Below are 18,902 nucleotides of genomic sequence, written 5' to 3' on the forward strand. Positions count from 1 at the left end.
CTCAAAGTTGATTGCGAAACGTTCAAGAGCCTGCGTTTGATTGAGCGGAGGGTTGTCGATCACTTGCACGATCGAGCCGTTCCCGGAATCACCACTCACGTGCGGCCACTTGTTGACAGCCACGATAACAGCCCAGCTGGCTGAACGAAACACTCGCCCCCAAATTGCGCGCCAAATTCACCGCCTTCACAACTGACACGCGGCACTTCCGGACGCTGCGGGTGGCCGAAAACACGCACCGGAACACGCGAAATTCAACTGGGCAAAAGCGACTCCAACACCGGTGCGAGCGCGCGCGTAGCAGGCTCGTCCTGTTCGCCAACGTGTCTACGGCACACTGACACGGCATGTGGTGCGCGCTGTTGACGGTTCCCGCCATCACCGGCGCCATTGGACTGAGCTGTCACACGCGCCACGAACGACGTTCGTTCGGGTTCGGGTCCGTTCGGGGGTTGCGTTTGTAGTATAGCTCGGTTCACTGAGCTTATAAAAGAAGCCGAAGCGCATCCTTTTCGGGGTTCTTTAAGCCACACTTACCGAAGGTATGGTTAACCAATAACAGCTGAATATTTTTAAATTGGATCAGATCTCCAAACTACTCGCTTTACGACACGGTGTTTGCAGGAAATATGGTCCAAAAATGAGCACTACGTCTTCGCCTGCAACGAAGTCTCGCCAATGACCATCGATTACTGACAACCCGATGCGATACAATTCACGAAATAAAGCATGAATTTCGCTGGAGACAGCATCCTGGCAAGGGGTAGCTCTCGACGCACGAAGTGGCTTCTTCCAAGACGGTTTTCTGCGATTTTATGCCGTCTCCGCTAACCAAGCAGCAATCAAACTCCGGTGAGCAGCAATCAACTCGAGATTGTTTTTCCTATCGCTCGTATCTTCGGCAGATAATTAAGGGGATTATTGCGATCGCTTTCGTCGTTAGTGCGTGCCCGATCGTATGCAACACGCATTAATTAATGCGAGGAGGGATGATGAATTAATTAGACAAGTTCTGCGTAATGGACGAACCCATGAAGCGCACGACCGTGAAATGCCAGTCATCGAGCAGGTCGTCGTACGGCTCACCGAACCGCGCGTCTTCGTTGGAATCTCTCACACCATAATCTACCTATCAGATATGAAGCCCAAAAGTGCTCAAATTGCACTCGAGAACACACGATAGCGTCGTTTTGCCTCGTGCCGTTAATAAAGATGTCCTGCATGACCTCCAGAGCCACTCCTCGGTCAGTTCTGGTAGGATGCGCGTGGTTATGGATATTTTTTTTTGTCGAAGCAACCTGACCATCTGAGCCCACACTTCCAATTATAAGCCCCTTCTTTGCGCTCCGTGTCAGGTATCTTTCAGGGTGAAGCATCTGGTCGTTGTACGGGTCGAGATTTGTGCACATTTCCCTACTGGGATGACCCGAACAGGTCAAGGCGGGAGACTTTGTCGCCCGTTTTGGACACTTTCCAAGCATCCCGAGAGGTGTCTCAGGCTTCGTTCCACCTGTGACCCAAGACAGGCAGGATGTAGACAACGTTATCCACCATCAGAAAGGTTTCTTCATTGGTACACCTAAGCTTTTTGACCGAAAACTATCGGCCATTTATTGTGGAAAGCTTGTATAAAAAGCTGAAATGAAACTTCACGAGCAGGCATCTCATTTGAATAGGATTATGAGATGGAAAATTGGGCATACCTAGAACACGTTTTAACTCTCGAATACACACACAATCCCGAGGAAAATTCAAACGTTTCCGGTACCTTTTGCGCGAGAAAACTGCGAACGAAAAACGGAACGTAAAATAATCACACTGGTTTTCGGCCGCTGCTACAACGGTCGATATTAATTACCCGCATTCTCCAACCATTCCGGGAATAGGGGATGGAAAATTGAAACGATCGTTGGGTGCCCACCAGGAAGGGTGATATTAATTTTTCCCCATCATCACGAAAGCTCAAGCGGAAGGAGCAGACAACCAAACACTGGCCGGCTCTACGGGTCGCTCGCGAAGGATGCGTTTTATTGCAGCGAATCAAAGGTGCCGTCGAAAGCAAAATGGACACCATACGGACCGGAAATACGCACCCAATCTAGACGTTACGTTCTGCTACGCGGGTGCGCTTTGGTTTTTGAATTTTAATTCAATTACACTCACTACCGGGGTCCATGCGCTGCTGATTAATAATTTCTAGCCCTCCAGGTCGGGCGGGTTGAGCAGTGAGATTTCATTATCCTCGCTCGCGATTTAGCGCCCGAGCCGCGGGCTGGAAGTCTATAATCGGTGCCAGTGTGTTTGCCAACGCTTTACGCTACATTACGCTACCGTGTAGCGGCGTTCCGAGGGCCGTTGGCGCATGAACCCAATGCGATCGAAAACAGCGTGGCGAATTTAAATTGATATCGCGCCCGGCGCCACTGCAGGGTTGCGCGGATTTATTGGCTGCGTTGCCAATTTGTTTGTGCCGTTTGCGATGTTTCCGAAACCGTAGGCAAAAACGGGCGATGAATGTACTCTGGGTTTTGGTGTGTTTTATGGGGCGAATGTGCGAAGGCGCGCGTAGTGAAGCGGGCTTGTTTTAACTGGCTCTGTAATCGTTGATTTAAAAAAAAAATGCGGAATCAAATTGAAAATCATGTGAAAGCGGAATGATCGGCGAAACTAATTAAGAGACCAACCAGCCAATGTTAAATCGTTACAAATTGCAGCCATGTGAAAAACAAGGTTACGCGGCGCATTAAATGAACACTTTCGAAGAGCAAACACTAAACGGGTGCCATGGAAGTGGTATGGAAGCGATAGCAATTAACGTATATTTAATGTGGACTTTATTTGCAGTACTTTATTCCCTGTAAAATACATTCTATAATGCTTCGTACGTAAAACGTACATTGTGTATTGATAGATAATGGCAACTATACAGTTCTAAACTTGCTGCCATAGCCCCATATTTTTATTGAGTTGTTGTTAGCAAACTTATACTCTTAGACTAGATTAATTCTGATGATAGCTTTTAGTTTAGAAAGTAGTATACCTTATTGTAACAATTACGGAAAAAGAAATAGCTTACAGAAACGCATGTGTTCAATACATTATATTATGGATTAAAGTAACATCATATTCTTAACATAAACACTTTGTGTGCCTTGCTTGAAGCTCTAAATATCTTACTAATCAACCAAAGAAATGAAGACATGAATCTGGATCAAAAACCCCTTTTATTTAGAATGTGATCGAGATGATGGAAGGTGTTTGGATGACCTTGATTCAACCGGAACACATCTTACAACCCATTATAGATATGCTTACATCTTCGCAGATAAGAAATGTGCGTTATTGAGATCTAAAACAATGTGGTTGTTAAAACGGAGACTGATAGCTACTCGGTTGAAGTGAAATCTGAAACAGAGCTCTTTCACGTACACAGCAACATGCCTTTTTGTCACGCTTATCAATTCCAAGCTGAACTCAATATTATCTTTCACCTCCCTAATCTAATTTTTTGCTCAATACATAGCTCAAAGCGTTTTTTAAATTCACTTTTCGTTCTCAAACGTCTAACAACGCTTCAAAATGTCGTCCTGTGATGGCATCGGCGTAACTACAACAGTTTCATAGTGGAAACATGAACACCTTGCATCAAACCGCCATGCCACGAGGCCAGCTTGGCTAGCCGGAAGTCGGTTGATTTACGGCACCACCCGGTGAAGGTGGGAAGGTCTCTGAGGTCCACTGGTAGGTGCGACCTTCGAAGGACAAACATTAGGGCCAATTTGAATCGCAAATCGGACTTTTTCCCCAAGCCACAAAGTAGAACGACCTTCCGTCTTGGAGTGTAGAGGGCGTTCCCATTCTGAGTCTTACAACTCCCTTGCTAGGTTGTATACATCACACGGTTTTGCTCAATACCCTCAAATGGTGCCTGGGTTTTAACAGCAAGAACGTAAAAAGAAAATCCGCTACAAATTCGAAGCCCTTTGTAACCTGTGAAATGTTCCTTCGGCACGTGATGTCGAGCAAAAATAGGATCCTTTCTGCTTTTGACCTCACCATGCGTCGTGTGGTTGAGTTATACTGTGTCAGGTTCCTCGCTACAGCTCACTACCGAACTGCTCATCGATTGCTGTCGATGGTGAAAACTCCCCAAACAGCCTCCAGGCACGTTGATCCCCTTCAAGTGCCATTGCGCTCCGAAGAGGGATAACCGCTTTATCACGTCCACTTCTCCGACCTCCAATTCTACCGACCAAAGAGCTCGCAGCAATTGTTACTGAGTTATGGTAGGATTGGATAGTGTAATCATTTTTTTTTCTACCCATATGTCTGGTTTTCGATCGCACGTTTAGGCGTTGGAGCGGTTGACATTTAACAACCCATTAGTCAGATTCGCAAATCCCTCATTGACTGTTGTGGTGGGGCGTGTTGATGGATTTCTCGCATTGGTGTCGGTATTCGTCTGCCAACAGCGAGCACTGCGGCAGGTGTTCGAGTTTACAGGGTGGCACAATTATGTGGCCGAATTTAAAAACGATTTATCGTAGCCAAGCTATATTAGATTATCAATCTTAACTGACATATTTCGACTGCTCTTTTATGCCATTTACATAGATTCACTTTCATTCATCCTGTCTAAGAGCCTTGCTTTGCTTTGAAGCTCAATGCTCAATTGAGGACGCAAGTGTGACTTGTAGCCCTTTTGATGAAGTATTTGTTAATAATACTTTAGAAGTCAAGTACTTCTATATAAGTACTAGAGTAAGACTCTAATAACTCTCTGAACATCTGTCAATTATCTTTGCTTTGTCAGCTTTTTGCTATCTGTTTTGTGGACTATAAGGCTTAAAGCATATGTTGACGCTTTAATACATTTATTACAACTCTAAAGCTATAAATGTTTTGAGACAAGCATGAAACAAATTGACACTCTTTGTTTCAAAAAGAAATACGTTTGAAATTCCTCTTATACAGTGAAAATCGACAATATGAGCCACCCTGTAGAAGTAGCTCATTTCGTATGAAGCACGCTTTTGTATGACACCCAGCATGCGACCGTTTGACCTCTTCGACGTAGATTCCGCAGCACACTGACCACATGCTGACCCTAGCCTATTTTCGTATCCTGCGCCCTCCACCTCTTCCAACTCACCTTCACTCCCTTCCCTAGCGCAGGAAACTTGTACCATTTCTTCTTCGCACGAAATGGCCCTCTTCCTGCTGATCTACTGGCCACCACCTAAAAGGTCCTAACCAGCACCCCTTCAGCACCTGATTGGGGCGCCCCAAATCGATGCTAACGATACAGGTGAAAGACCTGGCGGCTTCTACCCGGCCCCTCCGATATCAAGGTTACGGCGTCGTTTTCGCGTTACCTCCACACCACCGCAGGGGAATACAAAACTCCACGTAGTTTACGAGCAACCCCCACCGTATTCTACCCCACCCCATATCGGTCACTCGCTATCGCACGTCCAAAGAGTGACCTCCATTAGCAACGGCGGACCGTCACTCACAATTACGGGGACCGCATGTTTCCCAAGCGATGGCGGCGATGGTTCCGTTGCGGCGCGTTTTCGCTGGGTAGTTGCGGTTCACACGCGGACCTGTGAAAACGCACCCCTGGTGGAGTGCCCCCACGTGGGAGGTGGTTTTTTTTTCCTACGGAACACCGAACGGAAGCTGACATCTTGGACGTACTACATCGGGGAGTGGATTACTCAATCAACCCGAGGTCGGATCTGCTGGTGAACACGATCAAACACACTCAAACGCAACAATGAAGCACACTAGGCGGTATCTGGTTGGGATATCGGCTCTGCTCGTACTCCTAGTTGGTGGTGGAGTAGCACTTGGCAGGTGAGTGGTGGCAGGGAAGCTGGAGTAAACAGATGGGATATCGGAATCTAGAGAATCTGTAAGGATATACGAACATCTCCAACACCTGCGGGCGATTAAGAGTTTAGTTTTTAGTGATTGAACCTCTGCAAGTTCTTTGGAGCAGATGGAATATATTGCTTTTGGGAGTTTCCAACATCTGCTCTACCTACAATATTCCACCAACAAGGTGTATTGTAGTTTCCGAACCAACAGAAGTTGTCCAGGGTATCGGCAATATCGACGAGAGGCCAGTGTCGTAAAGAGATCAGCCAATTCGTCCGTCACTGTCACGGGAGTAATCTCTCAATCGGGTCTCCCTACTCAACATCGCTGTACCATTGTGTTCCGTGCACTTATCTGCTCAAATTGCCGTCACTTTATTGCCCTCACTTATTGGTTCGAAATGCCCGGTTGAGGCGGGCTGTGGGGCAAAACGGCCAACCGATTGATAAGACGATTGCACGTAGTTCGGGTTGCACTACACCCGCAGTCGCGAAGGGCTCGACCAGGCCCTGATTGATGCTAATTTCACCCGCAGGGCACTCAACAAAGATGACGACCTGATGGAGGACATGACACCGAAGTCGATGGATGCGATACTGACCGAGATACGCAGCCTCATGCGGGACTACTCGATCGAGGCGTACATCGTCCCGTCGGTGGATGCACACAACGTACGTTGCGTCTTCTTCCACATCTGCCAACTTCTCTCTGGTCTCCCGACATTCTCATGCTTGCTTTTTCCCTTGCAGAGTGAGTACATCTCGCTGCACGACCGCCGATATCAGTACGTTACCAACTTCACCGGTTCGGCAGGAACTGCCATCATCACGCTAACGGGAGCAGCTATGTGGACGGACTCTCGTTACCATCTGCAGGCTGAGGGACAGATAGATCCCACCTACTGGACGCTTATGAAGGAAGGGCTTGCAGGTGTTCCCACACGGGACGAGTGGCTGCTTTCGCATTTGTCCCCAGGTGGGCAGGTCGGGACGGATCCCTTCCTGATTGCTTCTACCGAGTTCGAGCGGCTTGGTGGAGCACTCGCACGTCAGGGTTACCGACTCATCACACTCGAGCGTAATCTGGTCGATATCGTGTGGAATAATCGTCCACCTCAGACGGCGGAACCACTGCGTCCACTCGAGCATGCCTACTCAGGCCGATATGCCTCAGAGAAGATACAGGACCTGCGGAACACCCTGCAGGAACAGAGTGCGAACGCGATCGTCATCAGCGCTCTGGATGAGATAGCATGTAATATACGCGCCAAGACAGATCATCAAGAATATGAACTAACAGCTTGCAATCTTCCCTTTTTAGGGCTCCTAAACCTGCGTGGTTCTGACATCCGCTACAACCCGGTGTTCTTCGCTTACCTCATTGTGTCTCACGGAGCGTTACACCTGTTCACGGCTCCAGAGCGCATTAACGAGACGATACGTGTTCACTTTCAGACCGAAGGTATCTCTGTGGATGTACGCGATTACCGAGACGTTCTGGCAGGTATCGAAGAGCAGGTGCGAGGTGGCAATCGGCTGCTCGTGTCAACCGCATGCAGCCAGGCGTTGTTTGCGGCCATTCCAGCGGACCAACGCATCCAGCTGTACAGCCCCGTGGCACAGTTGAAAGCGATTAAGAACGCGGTGGAAGCGTTTGGAATGCGTCGGGCGCACATCCGCGATGGAGCTGCTGTCGTGCGGTACCTTCACTGGCTCGAGCAGCAGGTTGATGAAGGTAACGTGACCGAACTGTCCGGAGCGGCTCAACTGCGGGAATTCCGCTCTCAACAGGACCTGTTCGTCGATCTCAGCTTCACCGCTATCAGCGCGTTTGGACCAAATGGAGCCATCGTACACTATAGCCCCACAGAGGACACAGACTTGCAGATTACGCGTGATGGTATATATCTGATCGACTCTGGTGGGCAGTACTTGGATGGTACAACGGATGTGACGAGATCGGTACATCTCGGAGAACCAACTGCCTTCCAACGAGAGTGCTTTACGCGTGTTCTTAAAGGCTTCCTAGGTGTCGCTTCGGCAGTGTTCCCAGCGCGAGCTTCTGGTACCGTGTTTGATGTTCTCGCCAGGCGTGCTCTATGGGACGTTGGTCTCGATTATGGACATGGAACTGGGCATGGTATAGGTGCGTACCTGGGTGTACACGAATACCCACCATCATTCGTGTCGAACAGTGCGTCTCCTTCCAATCAGGGTGTGGTGGAGAACATGTTCTCTTCCAACGAACCAGGATACTATGAAGCGGGAGAGTTCGGTGTGCGGCTTGAGGACATCGTGCAGGTTGTACCGGCCAGTGTACCACACAACTTTGGAGGGCGTGGAGCTCTCACGTTTTACACCAACACTTTAGTACCGATTCAGAGAGCACTCATCGATGTAGAGCTGCTTTCTGCGGCTGAGATCGCGCATATCGATGCCTACCATCGGCGAGTAATGGAGGAGGTTGGACCTCTGCTATTACAGCAAGAAGATGCCGGTGCACATCAGTGGTTGACTGAAGCGACACTACCGATTGCAGGCGCGAGCTAAGACAGCTTATCACTTAGTTTGCATGCGTTGGAGCACGTATAGAAGAACAAGACGTTACTCCCTGCTCATTAAAACCCAACGATTTTACAGGCTCAACCAGGTGCACTACATTGTCGAAAATAACTGTACAACGCGCAGTTGTAATGCCCTATAATTGCAGCCTGCAGCAAGACCTCCTCAATAGACCGTTTCAAAGAACATCCAAGCAGCAACATGAGGAAAGGTCCTTTATCAACGTGATTAATAAAAATAATAAATTAATTGATAAAAATAGTTAATTTGTAAGAGACAAAAACTATCATTCGAAAGGTTGGTAGGCAAAATATTCAGCTATATTTTATGATTCATAGTCTTCAAATGTGTTCAACACGCCGGCATTCGAACATTCGATTAAAAGTATAAACACTATTTGCAAGAAGAGATTCTGCTCATTTTGAAACATGTATTGTTGTAATTTTTTTGTAAAATCTACGATCAAAAATTGTGACCTTTTCCTAGTCCTTTAGCTCAATTGAAGTATTTCAAACCGAAAGGCTGAATATCAATGCTATAATGTACCTAGGTAATCTAATATTGTCATAAAATTTAGTGCATTTTTGATTGTATCAATTGCTTTTGTTCATATTGTTCGATTGTGATACGTATTAAAAGCATATTCGAAAGTAATATTGTAGTCGCGTTGAAGCTTGAAATATTTCTTAACGTATCCAGTGAAATATTTCACTGTAAAAAAAAGCTGCGGTGCACGTTAGACCAGTTTGGTATAGCATGTAAGAAGGCTGAAACAGGATCCCGTTTTTCAAACGAATGGAGCAATCGCCCCAACCAGTTGAAAACCAAGCCAATGGTAACGAGCGAATAAAATGAATCATCGAACCAAATGCGCATGCTAGGCGGGTAAATAATTCAAACCAACCGGCACTGCATGAATAAATATCTGTGCGTTGATCAGAAGGTAAACACGCTGAGTAAAGAACGAAAACATGCTTTGCTCTCTAAAAAACCATGTTGTGACGCTTGAACTCGGTACCATGACTCATCGGAAGCGAAGTAAAAATACCCATAGAAACACTGATTGCAACAGAGAACCACCAACAACTAAAGCCATTTTAAATCGTTATCAAATAATACATGAACATAAACACCAAAGGCAAAAAAAAACATCGATCGGTTGTCATTACGCAAGATTTTATTTTTCTATCATACAATACTTATAGCCAGTAACATTACCGTTTACGCTTATGGATGCAAATAACAAATTAAATGCGATTTACTTTACTCTCATTCATAAATAATCACTTCTGACGTAAATCCCTGAAAGAAAAAAAAATAATCCTTCCTAACATAGCTATGCTTTTGCTCCATTCCGGAGCGGCTGGACCGCGCGGCCCACCCGCCCGCGTGTGCCTCTAAGGGGATGGCTGCCAGCGGGAGTCAAAATAATAATAATATTAATATTAATAAAACAAATACATTCAGCAGAAGTAAGGATGGATCGATGGGCAGGGTTGGGATAGGGATGATGTTTTCTTTTTAGAAGGCAGGGAGAGAGAGGTGGGAGGGAGGGGGGGGTCTCCTACAACCTAGTGTACCTTTTTCGTTTGGAATTTGATGGAATTCGTCTAGATCTGTCTCACAGGGTAAAGATGAAAATCAGTCTTAGCTCATTAGTTTACTTTATATTTTGTATGTCCGTATGCGTCCCATTTTGCGCCATTTTGCGTACGCGCCCTAAGCGGATGGTGATCAAGCGCGTGCGAGGGTTGGTGAGGGGTAGAGGTGGGGGGGAGGGGGGGGGGGAGTGAGGTGAGGTGTGTTTGTGTGTGCAAGTGCGTGTAAAGATACATGTGTGCATATATATATATGTATGTATACCGCGCGCGAGAAAAAAAAAAACCTCCAAGCAGGGGACAGAAGAGACACTACCCTGCTTACCTCTGGCCGATCCCTCAAAGTGGGGGGGGGGCAAGGTGGGTAGGGATTGAGGGAGGGGGGGGGGTAAATGGCAGGTCACTCCACCTGCTCTACTAACTAGTTAACACGGACACCGGGAGCATCCGCCGTCGTCACGCTTTCATCGCAGCTTCTTGCGAGGATCTCAGGAATCCCCGGGGCGGGGGGGACAGAGCGCAAATTAGCGCCATCTGGTGGAGACGAGACTCTCTCCTCTCCCTCACCTCCCACGCTCCCAAAAACCGAACCTCCTCACTGGGCCACCGGGGTGCGTTGGGTAAAAGCGAGCGGGTACGCGTCAGGAGGCACGGCAACACACGCCGGGTACATCTTGATCTGCTCGAGATCGTTCGAGTGGACGTCGTACTTCTGCAGGATGTTTGCGATGATGATGAAGCTAAACCCGCGCACCAGGTTCTGCCCGATGCAGGTCCGCTTGCCGATGCTGAACGGCAGAAAGTGTGGGATGTTCTTGCGCAACCGCTCGATCCGGATCGTGCACTCGTTCTCGCTGCTAACACCGTGCGTCCGGATGATACCGGTGAGGTCCTGACGTGCCGTTGGCGAGTCACCGAGATCGGTGCGGATCTGCGCGAGCGTGGCCGTCTCGATGAACCGGCTTGGGTTGAAGCGCTTCGGTTCGGTCCAGTACCGCTCGGAGGTGTTGAGCTCGTAGTTGTTGATGAACACGACCGTACCCTTGGTGACGCCGTACCCAGCGATGCAGGTGTCCTCAGTCGCGACATGTGGCACGATCGGTGAGGAGGAGTACCGCAACACCTCGAAGATGGTCGCCACCGTGTACGGCATGCTCTCGGTGTCGTAGAGCGTCACGTTCCGGCGACCATTCTCCGTCGTCCGGTCGATCTCGCGCTGGATCTTGCGCCCTACCTCCGGGTGTCGTGCCACATACCCAAGCGCCAACATCACGAGGTTCCCGATCGCCGAGTGTCCACCGAGGAAGTCCTCCAGCATGTACATGATGGTGTCACGCGTGACGGACGGATCCAGCCGGAGGCTCTTCAACAGCGCGTCCGCAAAGTCACGCTCCGTCTCATCGTCCCCGAGGGTCTGCTCGCGTTCGTTGACGATCCGCTCCAGAATGAAGTCCCGAATCTCAGCCGACCAGCGCGTCAGCTTGCTCATGTGCCGGTGATAGAACGGCGCCAACCAGGGCAGAAAGTCGACCGCGTACCCCTGATTGATCTCCCAGAAGATCTCGTCGAAGTTGCGCACCACGCCGAGGAACTGCGCATCACCATACTCGAACCGAACCGAGCACATGTACTCACTGAACATGTTCGCGCAGGCCTGCATGATCAGCGGCTTCACCTTGAAGTCCTTGCCCGGCGTGACCACCTCGTCTAGCTGGTCCATAAAGCGGTGCATCTCCATCACACCCACGTCGCTCATCTTCTGGTAGTAGCTGGAGGCGTCACTCGGCGAACAGTGCTTCCGGGCGAGGTTGCGACGCTTCTGCTGCAGGGTCGACCAGTCACACAGGGCTAGTGCTGCAATCGAGAGTGCGCGAGAGAGAGAGAGAGAGAGATGCAACATACACGTCGTTAGTGTTACGTCTCTTCAGCCACGGTAAGGAACCACCGATCGAGCGACTCCTACGCTTGCTTCCTTATGTAACGTCTGTTACCCAGCCCCTGAAGGTCACCTAACCCCCGTACTTCTGCTCCAGGGAGGGAGCGCGTGTGTGTGTGTGTCGTAATCCAGTGACACCCCCCCCCCTCCCCCCCACGAGACGAACACAAAATGGAGAAGAAAAGCTCAACCCCACCGCGATCCAACATCGACACCCGAATGGTCAAGTTCGCATCCTTGGCCTTCGCGTGAGCTCGCGGAGTTGGCGCGCGGTAGACACCGAAGTTCGCAAAAGCGTCGTCCTTGAGGTCGCGCCAACATGCGACACCCATACCAACGCGAGCGACCCTGCCGATGGTGTGCTTCAAAGCACACTAACCGCACGTATCTCCGGGTGTGGCGATAAATCGCCGGTTTACGTCACCGGATCGTGCGGTTGAGTGAAGTGAGCTTCCGGTTCGTTGAGTTGACGCACGAAGCCGCTGAAAAGCGCCCTCCCCTTGGAGGGTGGAAAAATTTGACACAAACACACGGAAACCCAGCTTCGGAATGCCTTTTGGGTGTTTTTTTTTCTCCTTTTTTCCGAGGTTTTTTTTCCTTTTTTTTGAGGGAGGTTTTGAGCTCGTTTCCCTTCCGGTCTGTGGGTGAGAGTGCACTCGCGCGTGGTTCCGGAAAACCGGAAGCTGACCACTCGCCAGCTATGTGTGGGTGTGTGTGTGTGTGTGAGTGCGAGCGGCCCAGTAATGGAGAGATTAAAATGTATTAATTTGCTCCGATCCTCCAAACCCCGCTCCGCTCTGCCGGAAGTCCTTTACTGCAGGGGCATGTGGGGGGGAGTGGAAAGCGCGAAGCGATCGCTTCCGGGAGGCGATTACCCCCGCAACCTCTGACACTCTCCTCCCCCACCCCGCTGTGCGGAATCTCGGGCTCGCTCGTTGCGCTTTTGCGCCCACATGAATATTAATCTCAAATGAAGGCGCTGATGAGTGCGATGGGGGAGGCAGAGGGGAGAGGGGAGAGGGGAGAGGGGAGGGGAAGGGCCGGGTGGTGAGGAGGGCTTAACTGTTCCCGTACCCAGCGATCGGTACGATCATCTGGATCGTGGCTGAGCGCGTGTGAAAGGGAAAGGAAACAATTTAAACGCACCGACCCCGATTGTGGATGAATTATTCATACCCACCTTTTGGGTGGGTGGGTAGGGAGGCCAGAGGAGGCGTGAAAGAAGGGGGGGGGGGGGTGCAGGACGAGTGAGGAGAAACGGGAATACGGGAAACGTCAAGGGCGAGTTGCGCCTAGCGGCAAATAAATCCCAATTCTCCCTTTTCCTTCCTTTCGCTCGCATCTCGCATCTTTCTCTTTCCTGCTCACTGCGCTTTTCTCCATAGAATTATGTATGAGTCTTCCCCCCTCCCCCCCCACTCCGGCGTGACCTGCTCTAATTAGCCGAGGGTTGGTTCGACCCCCGAAGTAGGTGTGAAAATGGCGGCGAATCGGGAACATCGGATCGCCCAACCGGATCACCTGTTCGTCCTGTGCGAGGTCTCAGGTGCCCTCCCGCTTGTCTCCCTTCTACCATCACCCCGCTCAAGCACGAACCTGTTTCGGCGCAGTCCTCCCTACGTCCACACACCCTTCGCAACGCGCTAACTACGGGAAGGGTGAGTTCTTTTTTATTTTTGTTCGACCCCTCGGCGTATTCTTTGCCTTCCTTCGGTTCAGTTGTCTTGACCCACCGTTCGGTTGCGCTGTGTTTTCGAGATAGCGCAACCATAACGCTCTTCTCCAGCTGTTTCGAAGCATCCCCGAAAGCCAATTTACCCGCTCCGAATCTCGCCCTGTGTGTGTGTGTGTGTGTGTGTCAAAAGTGAACAAAAAACGAACATTGGGAAGGTCCAGAACGGAAAAGCCGAAACCATGGAGGAAGCGAGAGAGAGAGAGAGAGCGGATGAGCGGTGGAAGTGGCGAGAGTGTGATAATGATCAAGGAGGAGCCTACCGGTATTCGCACCCCCACTCAAACCCATCTGGACGGCCTTGAGGGGGAGAGATGATCATAACGGGGGCGATTGAAACAAAGGGGGTGAGATTCTAAACGTCAAGTGAAATGACGTAACACGAACACTGCGTAAAACCGACCTAAGTGCACCTGATGACCGGGAAGAAGCTGTTGCGCTAGATCAGTGTCACACAACTCCCTCATCTGTCACCTGTCAGGTTGTCAGGTCAGAGGTGTCAAACGTTCCCACAATAGAGTTTCCCGTTTCCCGTTTCTCTCTCTCTCGCATTCGTTCGATCGTTTCCCGTGGCACATGATCGCACGTGTGGCGGCTAATTGGTGTTGGTTCCGGTTGCAAGATGGCGCATCGTGTCACCACGTTCCGGATCGAAAGCAGATCCATTGTTGTTGTCATCCGGTTTGGTTCGGTTTTTTTTTTTTCGGGGCATGTTAAGTTCCCGACGCAGAAGGCAATTGCGTCGGGAAAATCGACACTGCGCCACACTTGCGACTGGACTTCTTTATCACCCCCCCGCCCTCCCCCGCTTCCTTCAACAACCCTCCTAAACGGGTTGCCTCCTTGTTCCACTCTTAGTGACGTTCCTAGGGGTTTTTTTTCGCAATCGAAACACACACACATAAAGCCGGGACGTGCCGGTTTTTGGAGGTTCAGGTTGCCGGCGCCATGTGTGCTGATGAAGAGGATTTTTTTACCATTCCCCCACTCCCAACCCTCCACCTTGTACTCTCCTAACCCCCTATTAAGGGGGGCATATGGCCCCCATTTGGTATCGCGACAGTGGAAGCAAAAACAAGCGTACCTTCATGGTTCGATTGATGGTTCGTGTGGTTTAGCCACCGCCTTATCGGTGGTCAATGGACCTATGGTTCCCCCCACTCAGACCTCCCGACCCCCCTCGCTCCCCCTTGCACCCATTTCGCAGGGAGTCATGAACTATTTCGAAGCAACGTTCCCACGGCACTCCAGGTTGATGGCTGGGTGATGCAATCGACAAACGGTATGTGGCTGCAAAGTCGTTTGCACAAAAAAAAATCCTCTCACCCTCGTGCCTCGAGCCCCCCCCCCCCCCTCTTAACATATAACCAAGGCTCCCACGGTACGGTGTTCCAGAATCGTTCTGGCAACGTAAGCGCTGACGGAAATCGACGAGACCTCAAGTCACCAGGTCTGAGTGTGGTTACGAAATTTCACCAACGGGAGGGGGGAGGAGCTCGTTGGGGTTGAAGTGGATGGGATGATATCCCCGTCCTCCCCTTTTAGGCCGGAGGACGTTCAGAAAAAGGTTGAAAAAAAAGGGGGAGACCTGGAAAAAGGTCACGCGGTGAGTTCCACTGCGCAATAATGGCTTCCACTTCCTTTTGGACGCAGTTGCATCGTTTCGATCCTGTGCATCCACTCTTGTTGCTCCTACTCCTGTACCCCCCTTCCTTTTCAATATTCGCTTTCTCACTCTCGCAATCTATCGCTAAATTGATCTGATTTCCAACAGACGGATCTAGGCTCGAAGAGAGGGCTTTGGGTTTGAGCCGCAAAATCCCCTCTACACCCGTGCTCTTGGCCGTGCTTTTCCTCTCCCGCCGCCTCCTCCATTACCACTGTTCCCATCTTCCCTTCCGGCTCGCCCCTTCATCACTTCCTTCCAAGCTCAATTCCCGTGCTCCACCGCTGCAACTTTCCCCCAGTGATTTTGTTGATTGTTTCCTATTTCCTCTCGCTAACTAGCACACACACACACACGCACACGCACACGAGCACATACACTTTTCTTGTTTTCTTATTTTTCTGTTGGGTACCCCTCACTCTTGCTCCCTCCCGTTCACTCTTTTTCGTACTCGCCAGTCCTTCTCGCCTCGCCCTGTGGCTCCTCGAAGGCTCCATTTCACCGATTCGACCCCCTCCCCCTCCCCCCCCGCGCCGCTACCTATCCTTACAGTGCACCACCCCCCCCCCCGCCCCTCCCACCCAGGGGTGCGCGTGCAACATCAAACCAAAAGGCGCTGCAGGGCAAAAAGGCAAAGTGGCGGTTTTTGCGCGTGCGCTCGCTCGTGCCCCTCATCGGGAATTGGAGCCCTGGCCAGACCACCCCCCTCGTTCCCCCCTCGGACCTGATCGGACCCGGTCCGGTTAGATCCGATCCGGCGGCAACGAGCCTCCCCCCTTCGGGTGGAAGGTGGAAGCCATGCCCACAGGGGTGCAACGAAGGGAAGGGGTTGGGGTGGAGGGAGCTAGGGCAGCCCGGACCTCGCGTGGTGCGGTGGGTTTCACTTTCTCTGGCCCAGATTGAAGCGAGAGACCCCTTTGCCCAGTGCCCAGGCCGCTTGGCGCCAACTTCAACTGAGGGCCAACGAGGCAATCACAGAATCGGGGGGGGGGGGGGGGGGAGGGGGGAGGGTTGAGTCCTCGTTTTGCGGGTTCCCCCTTTAACCCCCCCCCCTCCCCGCAACCCCTTTGACCTGTGTCGAATGCCACAGGGCAAACCGAAACCGATGGCAGAAAGAAGGAAGGAAGGAAAAACAAATCGAAAAAAAAACGCACCAGAAAATCGGGCCACAAAACTGCGCATTTTCTCGGCACAGCTCGTCCACGGGTCTTCCAAGTTTACAACGCGGCCAGTATCCTGATACCCCCCACGAGCCTCCCCCCCACGAGCCCCCCCCGGATAATACTTACAGTTGTTCCGGTCACCGCCAAACAGCTTGTGGAAGCGCAAAAAGTCCGGCCGACCGCCGAAGTAGCGCCCATTCTGGTTCAGCACCTCCCGGATGAGGTCGAGATTGTTGACGACGAGGCAGCGGGTCGAGCCGAGCGTGATGCTGTACAGATCACCGTACTTCTTCGCCAGCGCCGTGAACCCCTCGAACGGGACCTCGTACTGGCCGAGAAAGGCGAGACTGCCAAGGATCGGCCACGGTACCGGGCCGGGTGCCTGCGGGAACGTCACCAGCTCGGTGGTTGATTGCGGCTGGTCGGTGGTGGGGAGCTTCTTCAGCCTGGCCGGCCGTGCGGTTTGGATGCGCACCTTCCGGTGCCACTCGTACAGGATCTTGAAGTAGCACACGACCGACAGGACGATCGTCAGCACGGCCAGGATCAGCCCGGTGTACGCCATTATCCCCGCGCGTGTGTGTGTGTGTGGGGGGGGGGGGTTGTTTTTTTTTTGACTTGACTTGACTTGACTCGACTTGACTTGAGCAGCCCCCGAAAGTTTGAGCCAAAGGGTCCTTCACGATGGTTGGGTGCGATATGGCTTTTCCCGGTGGCGAGTTGGGCCGTTTTAAATGCTTTTCCTGTCACGTGCACATGCACTAGCGCGCACGCGTGCTAACACTTTCACACACACACAATGGGAGGGGGGGGGGGATCGAACGCGCCTCAAAACAAAATCGAGCTCCTAAACGAAGCGTACCCGGCGGGGGGTGAATTAACGAAACCGAATGCAAATACTGCGCGCGTGCGGGGTGTAAAAATTAAAGCAAAAAAATAAAAAACGGGGGCGGGGGGAATGATAATAAACTCTCGAGCACCCCCGTAACAAATGTGAACGCGAGCGCGAGCTAAACAAAACAGCAAACAAACAAAACAAACATAAACCGAGCAACAATAACAATTACAGGGGGGTGCCCACCCCTTAGCGAGCGATGGGTGGATGCGGGGGTGTGGCGCGGGAGGTGATAACCAGGTCGCAAACGAGGGGTGACGCCTTACGGGTCCTTATCGCGCGAGATGACGTGATTCTGAGCTTTTGCTCCCGCGCTTTTTTTTCGTTTTCGTTTTCGTCGTTCTCGCGCACTTTTCCCGATCGCTTTTCTCGTGGCGGGGGTGGGGGTGGGGTGGGTGGGAGGGAGGGCGCGGTTTGATTGACTCCCCCCTGGGCTGGGCGTTACTTCCGGGGCTGTTTTGCGCGCACACACACACGCGCCACAAACGAAACGAAACGAAACAGACAAAAAGAAAAACCAAAAAAGGACGATCACACTTCCTTACGATGGCGCAAACGGAGAAGGGCGCAAGGACGATTGTGGCGGGTTGCTGCACACTGCTCCCGGTTGCTTGCAGTCTACGCGTGCGTGTGTGTGTGTGTGTGTGTCGCCGGCGTGTGTGTGTGGGTTAGAGACACGGACGCCCGTCCAGCCGCGTTCTGCGAGACCCCGTGGCGCGATCGCTTCCTGGTCGCGATCGGACGATTAGCTACGGCAAAAGGTTAGAGACTGATCGAGTGCGGATTATGCGCCAACGTTTATATAGAGTTCGCCGCAGACCCCCTTCGGAAGGGCAACCGAAAGCAGGGAGGCAACAAGTGGGTGCAAGCGCGCGTGCGCGCGCACACCCGCACTAGCGCCTGGCCAAACCCACCGTTTCGGGTCCGAGAGGATGCGGCCAATGTGTGCGAGCGAGAGAGAGAGAGAGCGACCGAGAAAGAGAAAGAAAAAGCCACCAGCTTTAGAAGAGGGCGGGGGGTGGTATGGGAGTTAGAAAGGGAGCAGGAGTGAACTGTGCTGCGAGTGCACGCGTATGAGCGAGAGCAAAATGACAGAGTGAGAGCGAGAGAGAGAGAGCGAGAGAGAGAGAGAGAGAGCGTGTGTGTGGACCCGCGAGAGACCCGCACGGCAGCTTGTCGGGAGCCTTGACGGGAGACGAGCCAGGGAGAGAGCGTGAGACACACACACACACACATACCGAGTTGGTTGCGCGTGTGGTAGGTGTGTGCGAGCGAGATAGCAAAACCGGGAGAACGGCAGACCCGGGAGTCCCGCTTTTGCGCGAGCGAAGGAAGGCGATCGGCGTTTGGCGCCGGTAGCACGGCAGGAAAGACCCCTACGGGGGGGGAGGGGAAGGGAGGGGAAGAGCCACCCCTCCCCCCAACCCCATTGGGCGGGGGTGTGTGCGAGTGAGTGCGAGGATACGTG

The 18,902-nt window shown here is 51.6% G+C and overlaps 2 protein-coding genes across 2 annotated transcripts; one reads left to right on the forward strand and one right to left on the reverse strand.

Annotated features, from left to right (window-relative positions):
* The first annotated feature begins 5,779 nt into the window (after window positions 1-5,779).
* On the forward strand, window positions 5,780-8,757 carry LOC128729068 (xaa-Pro aminopeptidase ApepP-like). The gene is made up of 4 exons (XM_053822719.1): window positions 5,780-5,859; window positions 6,419-6,554; window positions 6,633-7,137; window positions 7,204-8,757. The coding sequence occupies exons 1-4, from the start codon at window positions 5,780-5,782 to the stop codon at window positions 8,430-8,432; spliced, it is 1,950 nt and encodes a 649-aa protein (XP_053678694.1). The 3' UTR covers window positions 8,433-8,757.
* Window positions 8,758-10,637: 1,880 nt separating this feature from the next.
* On the reverse strand, window positions 10,638-17,104 carry LOC128728522 (cytochrome P450 307a1). Its single transcript, XM_053822149.1, has 2 exons — window positions 16,666-17,104; window positions 10,638-11,896 (listed from the first exon to the last, which is right to left on the reverse strand). The coding sequence occupies exons 1-2, from the start codon at window positions 17,102-17,104 to the stop codon at window positions 10,638-10,640; spliced, it is 1,698 nt and encodes a 565-aa protein (XP_053678124.1).
* Window positions 17,105-18,902: the final 1,798 nt, after the last annotated feature.

The sequence above is a fragment of the Anopheles nili genome, chromosome X (assembly GCF_943737925.1).
Source record: "Anopheles nili chromosome X, idAnoNiliSN_F5_01, whole genome shotgun sequence".
NCBI lineage: Eukaryota > Metazoa > Arthropoda > Insecta > Diptera > Culicidae > Anopheles > Anopheles nili.

Bases quoted from the DNA above. Each gene is read 5' to 3' on its own strand.
- LOC128729068 (XM_053822719.1), top strand. From the start codon at position 5,780: ATGAAGCACACTAGGCGGTATCTGGTTGGGATATCGGCTCTGCTCGTA. The intron at 6,555-6,632 runs GTACGTTGCGTC...TTTCCCTTGCAG, and splicing joins CGTCGGTGGATGCACACAAC to AGTGAGTACATCTCGCTGCA. The intron at 7,138-7,203 runs GTAATATACGCG...TTCCCTTTTTAG, and splicing joins CGCTCTGGATGAGATAGCAT to GGCTCCTAAACCTGCGTGGT.
- LOC128728522 (XM_053822149.1), bottom strand. From the start codon at position 17,104: ATGGCGTACACCGGGCTGATCCTGGCCGTGCTGACGATCGTCCTGTCG. The intron at 11,897-16,665 runs GTAAGTATTATC...TCTCGATTGCAG, and splicing joins TGGCGGTGACCGGAACAACT to CACTAGCCCTGTGTGACTGG.